The 10,325-nt window shown below is 50.1% G+C and overlaps 1 protein-coding gene across 1 annotated transcript in view; it reads left to right on the plus strand.

Annotated features, from left to right (window-relative positions):
* prr11 (proline rich 11) overlaps positions 1-3,398 on the plus strand; it is a 19,077-nt gene extending 15,679 nt beyond the window's left edge. Inside the window, exon 8 of the mRNA XM_079804690.1 lies at positions 2,854-3,398. Within this exon, the coding sequence (XP_079660816.1) occupies positions 2,854-2,895 (42 nt within the window). The 3' untranslated portion in view covers positions 2,896-3,398. The remainder of the gene's footprint in view (positions 1-2,853) is intronic.
* The last annotated feature ends 6,927 nt before the right edge of the window (positions 3,399-10,325 follow it).

Here is a 10,325-nt window from a genome sequence, read left to right on the forward strand (position 1 = left end):
CTCCTCTAATAGATCATGACATCACTAACCCTGACCCTCTGACCTCCTCTTATAGATCATGACATCACTAACCCTGACCCTCTGACCTCCTCTAATAGATCATGACATCACTAACCCTGACCCTCTGACCTCCTCTTATAGATCATGACATCACTAACCCTGACCCTCTGACCTCCTCTTATAGATCATGACATCACTAACCCTGACCCTCTGACCTCCTCTTATAGATCATGACATCACTAACCCTGACCCTCTGAACTCCTCTTATAGATCATGACATCACTAACCCTGACCCTCTGACCTCCTCTTATAGATCATGACATCACTAACCCTGACCCTCTGACCTCCTCTTATAGATCATGACATCACTAACCCTGACCCTCTGACCTCCTCTTATAGATCATGACATCACTAACCCTGACCCTCTGACCTCCTCTAATAGATCATGACATCACTAACCCTGACCCTCTGACCTCCTCTTATAGATCATGACATCACTAACCCTGACCCTCTGACCTCCTCTAATAGATCATGACATCACTAACCCTGACCCTCTGACCTCCTCTTATAGATCATGACATCACTAACCCTGATCCTCTGACCTCCTCTAATAGATCATGACATCACTAACCCTGACCCTCTGACCTCCTCTTATAGATCATGACATCACTAACCCTGATCCTCTGACCTCCTCTTATAGATCATGACATCACTAACCCTGACCCTCTGACCTCCTCTTATAGATCATGACATCACTAACCCTGACCCTCTGACCTCCTCTAATAGATCATGACATCACTAACCCTGACCCTCTGACCTCCTCTAATAGATCATGACATCACTAACCCTGACCCTCTGACCTCCTCTTATAGATCATGACATCACTAACCCTGACCCTCTGACCTCCTCTTATAGATCATGACATCACTAACCCTGACCCTCTGACCTCCTCTTATAGATCATGACATCACTAACCCTGACCCTCTGACCTCCTCTAATAGATCATGACATCACTAACCCTGACCCTCTGACCTCCTCTAATAGATCATGACATCACTAACCCTGACCCTCTGACCTCCTCTTATAGATCATGACATCACTAACCCTGACCCTCTGACCTCCTCTAATAGATCATGACATCACTAACCCTGACCCTCTGACCTTCTCTTATAGATCATGACATCACTAACCCTGACCCTCTGACCTCCTCTTATAGATCATGACATCACTAACCCTGACCCTCTGACCTCCTCTTATAGATCATGACATCACTAACCCTGACCCTCTGACCTCCTCTTATAGATCATGACATCACTAACCCTGACCCTCTGACCTCCTCTTATAGATCATGACGTCACTAACCCTGACCCTCTGACCTCCTCTTATAGATCATGACATCACTAACCCTGACCCTCTGACCTCCTCTAATAGATCATGACATCATTAACCCTGACCCTCTGACCTCCTCTTATAGATCATGACATCACTAACCCTGACCCTCTGACCTCCTCTAATAGATCATGACATCACTAACCCTGACCCTCTGACCTCCTCTTATAGATCATGACATCACTAACCCTGACCCTCTGACCTCCTCTTATAGATCATGACATCACTAACCCTGACCCTCTGACCTCCTCTTATAGATCATGACGTCACTAACCCTGACCCTCTGACCTCCTCTTATAGATCATGACATCACTAACCCTGACCCTCTGACCTCCTCTAATAGATCATGACATCACTAACCCTGACCCTCTGACCTCCTCTTATAGATCATGACATCACTAACCCTGACCCTCTGACCTCCTCTAATAGATCATGACATCACTAACCCTGACCCTCTGACCTCCTCTTATAGATCATGACATCACTAACCCTGACCCTCTGACCTCCTCTAATAGATCATGACATCACTAACCCTGACCCTCTGACCTCCTCTTATAGATCATGACGTCACTAACCCTGACCCTCTGACCTCCTCTTATAGATCATGACATCACTAACCCTGACCCTCTGACCTCCTCTAATAGATCATGACATCACTAACCCTACCCCTCTGACCTCCTCTTATAGATCATGACATCACTAACCCTGACCCTCTGACCTCCTCTAATAGATCATGACATCACTAACCCTGACCCTCTGACCTCCTCTTATAGATCATGACATCACTAACCCTGACCCTCTGACCTCCTCTTATAGATCATGACATCACTAACCCTGACCCTCTGACCTCCTCTTATAGATCATGACATCACTAACCCTGACCCTCTGACCTCCTCTTATAGATCATGACATCACTAACCCTGACCCTCTGACCTCCTCTTATAGATCATGACATCACTAACCCTGACCCTCTGACCTCCTCTTATAGATCATGACATCACTAACCCTGACCCTCTGACCTCCTCTAATAGATCATGACATCACTAACCCTGACCCTCTGACCTCCTCTAATAGATCATGACATCACTAACCCTGACCCTCTGACCTCCTCTAATAGATCATGACATCACTAACCCTGACCCTCTGACCTCCTCTTATAGATCATGACATCACTAACCCTGACCCTCTGACCTCCTCTTATAGATCATGACATCACTAACCCTGACCCTCTGACCTCCTCTAATAGATCATGACATCACTAACCCTGACCCTCTGACCTCCTCTTATAGATCATGACATCACTAACCCTGACCCTCTGACCTCCTCTAATAGATCATGACATCACTAACCCTGACCCTCTGACCTCCTCTAATAGATCATGACATCACTAACCCTGACCCTCTGACCTCCTCTTATAGATCATGAGTTTATGAAGATCTTCCTTTATTCTGTTCCACTTCACAGAGAGCTCTAACAAGCGGACTATCCCCTCTCCAGTCCCTCTGAAGGAGGAAGCGGTGTGTGTGTGTGTGTGTGTGTGTGTGTGTATGTGTGTGCTAACAGCTTCTCATGAGCGATCGGACAGTATTTTGTGTTTCTCGCTGATGTTATTTTATAAATGTGTTGTAAGTGAAATCTGTGCCTTGATCTTTTAATATTTTGAAACGCTTGATAAGATATAAAGAACCGCAAACGCCCACTGTATGAAAATCAGCATTTCTTCAGATATTGTTCATTGTATAATTAGAACTGTGCGTAACTATGCAGTTCAGTGTCACTGTTACTGAGTGAGTGTGTGTGTGTGTGTGTGTGTGTGTGTGTGTGTGTGTGTGTGTGTGTGTGGGGTAAAACTTGAAGTGTTTTATTGTTTGTTTTGTTGTCTTTGAGTGTTAAAGTGATGTTTCATGTCTTATTTTAAGGGTCTTTTGCAATATTTTTCTTAAGCCACTTTTATTTCTATGTAAAAAATATTGCAGTGAATCAAAACGTTTAATAAATACTGGACCTACACAAATTGTGTGTTTGTTTTAATGCATTAAGAGCATATTACATTAGAACAGCCCTGACCCGTCGAGGCATGGCCTCCTCCATGACCCTGTGGCCGGTTCTCCACTGGTCCTCCATGACCCTGTGGCCGGTTCTCCACTGGTCCTCCATGAACCTGTGGCCGGTTCTCCACTGGTCCTCCATGACCCTGTGGCCGGTTCTCCACTGGTCCTCCATGACCCTGTGGCCGGTTCTCCACTGGTCCTTCATGACCCTGTGGCCGGTTCTCCACTGGTCCTCCATGAGCCTGTGGCCGGTTCTCCACTGGTCCTCCATGACCCTGTGGCCGGTTCTCCACTGGTCCTCCATGACCCTGTGGCCGGTTCTCCACTGGTTCTCCATGACCCTGTGGCCAGTTCTCCACTGGTCCTTCATGACCCTGTGGCCGGTTCTCCACTGGTCCTCCATGAGCCTGTGGCCGGTTCTCCACTGGTCCTCCATGACCCTGTGGCCGGTTCTCCACTGGTCCTCCATGACCCTGTGGCCGGTTCTCCACTGGTCCTTCATGACCCTGTGGCCGGTTCTCCACTGGTTCTCCATGACCCTGTGGCCGGTTCTCCACTGGTTCTCCATGACCCTGTGGCCGGTTCTCCACTGGTTCTCCATGACCCTGTGGCCGGTTCTCCACTGGTTCTCCATGACCCTGTGGCCGGTTCTCCACTGGTCCTCCATGACCCTGTGGCCGGTTCTCCACTGGTTCTCCATGACCCTGTGGCCGGTTCTCCACTGGTCCTTCATGACCCTGTGGCCGGTTCTCCACTGGTCCTCCATGACCCTGTGGCCGGTTCTCCACTGGTCCTCCATGACCCTGTGGCCGGTTCTCCACTGGTCCTCCATGACCCTGTGGCCGGTTCTCCACTGGTCCTCCATGACCCTGTGGCCGGTTCTCCACTGGTCCTTCATGACCCTGTGGCCGGTTCTCCACTGGTCCTTCATGACCCTGTGGCCGGTTCTCCACTGGTCCTCCATGACCCTGTGGCCGGTTCTCCACTGGTCCTTCATGACCCTGTGGCCGGTTCTCCACTGGTCCTTCATGACCCTGTGGCCGGTTCTCCACTGGTCCTTCATGACCCTGTGGCCGGTTCTCCACTGGTCCTCCATGACCCTGTGGCCGGTTCTCCACTGGTCCTCCATGACCCTGTGGCCGGTTCTCCACTGGTCCTTCATGACCCTGTGGCCGGTTCTCCACTGGTCCTCCATGACCCTGTGGCCGGTTCTCCACTGGTCCTCCATGACCCTGTGGCCGGTTCTCCACTGGTCCTCCATGACCCTGTGGCCGGTTCTCCACTGGTCCTCCATGACCCTGTGGCCGGTTCTCCACTGGTTCTCCATGACCCTGTGGCCGGTTCTCCACTGGTCCTTCATGACCCTGTGGCCGGTTCTCCACTGGTCCTCCATGAGCCTGTGGCCGGTTCTCCACTGGTCCTCCATGACCATGTGGCCGGTTCTCCACTGGTCCTCCATGACCCTGTGGCCGGTTCTCCACTGGTTCTCCATGACCCTGTGGCCGGTTCTCCACTGGTCCTTCATGACCCTGTGGCCGGTTCTCCACTGGTCCTCCATGAGCCTGTGGCCGGTTCTCCACTGGTCCTCCATGACCCTGTGGCCGGTTCTCCACTGGTCCTCCATGACCCTGTGGCCGGTTCTCCACTGGTCCTTCATGACCCTGTGGCCGGTTCTCCACTGGTCCTCCATGACCCTGTGGCCGGTTCTCCACTGGTCCTCCATGACCCTGTGGCCGGTTCTCCACTGGTTCTCCATGACCCTGTGGCCGGTTCTCCACTGGTTCTCCATGACCCTGTGGCCGGTTCTCCACTGGTTCTCCATGACCCTGTGGCCGGTTCTCCACTGGTTCTCCATGACCCTGTGGCCGGTTCTCCACTGGTTCTCCATGACCCTGTGGCCGGTTCTCCACTGGTCCTCCATGACCCTGTGGCCGGTTCTCCACTGGTTCTCCATGACCCTGTGGCCGGTTCTCCACTGGTCCTTCATGACCCTGTGGCCGGTTCTCCACTGGTCCTCCATGACCCTGTGGCCGGTTCTCCACTGGTCCTCCATGACCCTGTGGCCGGTTCTCCACTGGTCCTCCATGACCCTGTGGCCGGTTCTCCACTGGTCCTCCATGACCCTGTGGCCGGTTCTCCACTGGTCCTTCATGACCCTGTGGCCGGTTCTCCACTGGTCCTTCATGACCCTGTGGCCGGTTCTCCACTGGTCCTCCATGACCCTGTGGCCGGTTCTCCACTGGTCCTTCATGACCCTGTGGCCGGTTCTCCACTGGTCCTTCATGACCCTGTGGCCGGTTCTCCACTGGTCCTTCATGACCCTGTGGCCGGTTCTCCACTGGTCCTCCATGACCCTGTGGCCGGTTCTCCACTGGTCCTCCATGACCCTGTGGCCGGTTCTCCACTGGTCCTTCATGACCCTGTGGCCGGTTCTCCACTGGTCCTCCATGACCCTGTGGCCGGTTCTCCACTGGTCCTCCATGACCCTGTGGCCGGTTCTCCACTGGTCCTTCATGACCCTGTGGCCGGTTCTCCACTGGTCCTTCATGACCCTGTGGCCGGTTCTCCACTGGTCCTCCATGACCCTGTGGCCGGTTCTCCACTGGTCCTTCATGACCCTGTGGCCGGTTCTCCACTGGTCCTTCATGACCCTGTGGCCGGTTCTCCACTGGTCCTTCATGACCCTGTGGCCGGTTCTCCACTGGTCCTTCATGACCCTGTGGCCGGAACACCAGTTTCAGCACACCATCCACAGAACACCAGTTTCAGCACACCATCCACAGAACACCAGTTTCAGCACACCAGTTTCAGCACACCATCCACAGAACACCAGTTTCAGCACACCATCCACAGAACACCAGTTTCAGAACACCAGTTTCAGCACACCATCCACAGAACACCAGTTTCAGAACACCAGTTTCAGCACACCATCCACAGAACACCAGTTTCAGCACACCAGTTTCAGAACACCAGTTTCAGCACACCATCCACAGAACACCAGTTTCAGCACACCAGTTTCAGAACACCAGTTTCAGCACACCAGTTTCAGAACACCAGTTTCAGCACACCAGTTTCAGAACACCAGTTTCAGCACACCATCCACAGAACACCAGTTTCAGAACACCAGTTTCAGAACACCAGTTTCAGCACACCAGTTTCAGAACACCAGTTTCAGCACACCAGTTTCAGCACACCAGTTTCAGAACACCAGTTTCAGCACACCATCCACAGAACACCAGTTTCAGAACACCAGTTTCAGAACACCAGTTTCAGAACACCAGTTTCAGAACACCAGTTTCAGAACACCAGTTTCAGAACACCAGTTTCAGAACACCAGTTTCAGAACACCAGTTTCAGAACACCAGTTTCAGAACACCAGTTTCAGAACACCATCCACAGAACACCATCCACAGAACACCAGTTTCAGCACACCAGTTTCAGCACACCAGTTTCAGCACACCAGTTTCAGCACACCAGTTTCAGCACACCAGTTTCAGCACACCAGTTTCAGCACACCAGTTTCAGCACACCAGTTTCAGCACACCAGTTTCAGAACACCAGTTTCAGAACACCAGTTTCAGAACACCAGTTTCAGCACACCATCCACAGAACACCAGTTTCAGAACACCAGTTTCAGAACACCAGTTTCAGAACACCAGTTTCAGAACACCAGTTTCAGAACACCAGTTTCAGAACACCAGTTTCAGAACACCAGTTTCAGAACACCATCCACAGAACACCATCCACAGAACACCAGTTTCAGCACACCAGTTTCAGCACACCAGTTTCAGCACACCAGTTTCAGCACACCAGTTTCAGCACACCAGTTTCAGCACACCAGTTTCAGCACACCAGTTTCAGAACACCAGTTTCAGAACACCAGTTTCAGAACACCAGTTTCAGCACACCATCCACAGAACACCAGTTTCAGCACACCAGTTTCAGCACACCAGTTTCAGCACACCAGTTTCAGAACACCAGTTTCAGAACACCAGTTTCAGAACACCAGTTTCAGAACACCAGTTTCAGAACACCAGTTTCAGCACACCAGTTTCAGCACACCAGTTACAGAACACCAGTTTCAGCACACCAGTTTCAGCACACCAGTTTCAGAACACCAGTTTCAGAACACCAGTTTCAGCACACCATCCACAGAACACCAGTTTCAGCACACCATCCACAGAACACCAGTTTCAGCACACCATCCACAGAACACCAGTTTCAGCACACCATCCACAGAACACCAGTTTCAACACACCATCCACAGAACACCAGTTTCAGCACACCATCCACAGAACACCAGTTTCAGCACACCATCCACAGAACACCAGTTTCAGCACACCAGTTTCAGCACACCAGTTTCAGAACACCAGTTTCAGAACACTAGTTTCAGAACACCAGTTTCAGAACACCAGTTTCAGAACACCAGTTTCAGCACACCAGTTTCAGCACACCAGTTTCAGCACACCAGTTTCAGCACACCAGTTTCAGAACACCAGTTTCAGAACACTAGTTTCAGAACACCAGTTTCAGAACACCAGTTTCAGAACACCAGTTTCAGAACACCAGTTTCAGCACACCATCCACAGAACACCAGTTTCAGAACACCAGTTTCAGCACACCAGTTTCAGCACACCAGTTTCAGCACACCATCCACAGAACACCAGTTTCAGAACACCAGTTTCAGAACACCAGTTTCAGAACACCAGTTTCAGCACACCAGTTTCAGCACACCAGTTTCAGAACACCAGTTTCAGAACACCAGTTTCAGCACACCATCCACAGAACACCAGTTTCAGCACACCAGTTTCAGAACACCAGTTTCAGCACACCAGTTTCAGCACACCAGTTTCAGAACACCAGTTTCAGCACACCAGTTTCAGCACACCAGTTTCAGAACACCAGTTTCAGAACACCAGTTTCAGAACACCAGTTTCAGCACACCATCCACAGAACACCAGTTTCAGCACACCATCCACAGAACACCAGTTTCAGCACACCATCCACAGAACACCAGTTTCAGCACACCATCCACAGAACACCAGTTTCAGCACACCATCCACAGAACACCAGTTTCAGCACACCATCCACAGAACACCAGTTTCAGCACACCAGTTTCAGCACACCAGTTTCAGCACACCAGTTTCAGAACACCAGTTTCAGAACACTAGTTTCAGAACACCAGTTTCAGAACACCAGTTTCAGAACACCAGTTTCAGAACACCAGTTTCAGCACACCAGTTTCAGCACACCAGTTTCAGCACACCAGTTTCAGAACACCAGTTTCAGAACACTAGTTTCAGAACACCAGTTTCAGAACACCAGTTTCAGCACACCATCCACAGAACACCAGTTTCAGCACACCATCCACAGAACACCAGTTTCAGCACACCATCCACAGAACACCAGTTTCAGCACACCATCCACAGAACACCAGTTTCAGCACACCATCCACAGAACACCAGTTTCAGCACACCATCCACAGAACACCAGTTTCAGCACACCAGTTTCAGCACACCAGTTTCAGCACACCAGTTTCAGAACACCAGTTTCAGAACACTAGTTTCAGAACACCAGTTTCAGAACACCAGTTTCAGAACACCAGTTTCAGAACACCAGTTTCAGCACACCAGTTTCAGCACACCAGTTTCAGCACACCAGTTTCAGAACACCAGTTTCAGAACACTAGTTTCAGAACACCAGTTTCAGAACACCAGTTTCAGAACACCAGTTTCAGAACACCAGTTTCAGAACACCAGTTTCAGAACACCAGTTTCAGAACACCATCCACAGAACACCAGTTTCAGCACACCATCCACAGAACACCAGTTTCAGCACACCATCCACAGAACACCAGTTTCAGCACACCATCCACAGAACACCAGTTTCAGCACACCATCCACAGAACACCAGTTTCAGCACACCAGTTTCAGCACACCAGTTTCAGCACACCAGTTTCAGAACACCAGTTTCAGAACACTAGTTTCAGAACACCAGTTTCAGAACACCAGTTTCAGCACACCAGTTTCAGCACACCAGTTTCAGCACACCAGTTTCAGCACACCAGTTTCAGCACACCAGTTTCAGAACACCAGTTTCAGAACACCAGTTTCAGAACACCAGTTTCAGAACACCAGTTTCAGAACACCAGTTTCAGAACACCAGTTTCAGAACACCAGTTTCAGCACACCAGTTTCAGCACACCATCCACAGAACACCAGTTTCAGAACACCAGTTTCAGCACACCATCCACAGAACACCAGTTTCAGCACACCATCCACAGAACACCAGTTTCAGAACACCAGTTTCAGCACACCAGTTTCAGCACACCAGTTTCAGAACACCAGTTTCAGAACACCAGTTTCAGAACACCAGTTTCAGAACACCAGTTTCAGAACACCAGTTTCAGAACACCAGTTTCAGCACACCAGTTTCAGCACACCAGTTTCAGAACACCAGTTTCAGCACACCAGTTTCAGCACACCAGTTTCAGAACTCCAGTTTCAGCACACCATCCACAGAACACCAGTTTCAGCACACCATCCACAGAACACCAGTTTCAGCACACCAGTTTCAGCACACCAGTTTCAGCACACCAGTTTCAGAACACCAGTTTCAGAACACCAGTTTCAGAACACCAGTTTCAGAACACCAGTTTCAGAACACCAGTTTCAGAACACCAGTTTCAGCACACCAGTTTCAGCACACCAGTTTCAGAACACCAGTTTCAGCACACCAGTTTCAGCACACCAGTTTCAGAACACCAGTTTCAGAACACCAGTTTCAGAACACCAGTTTCAGAACACCAGTTTCAGAACACCAGTTTCAGAACACCAGTTTCAGCACACCAGTTTCAGCACACCAGTTTCAGAACACCAGTTTCAG

The sequence above is a fragment of the Gobio gobio genome, assembly GCF_949357685.1.
Source record: "Gobio gobio genome assembly, chromosome: 22".
Lineage (NCBI taxonomy): Eukaryota > Metazoa > Chordata > Actinopteri > Cypriniformes > Gobionidae > Gobio > Gobio gobio.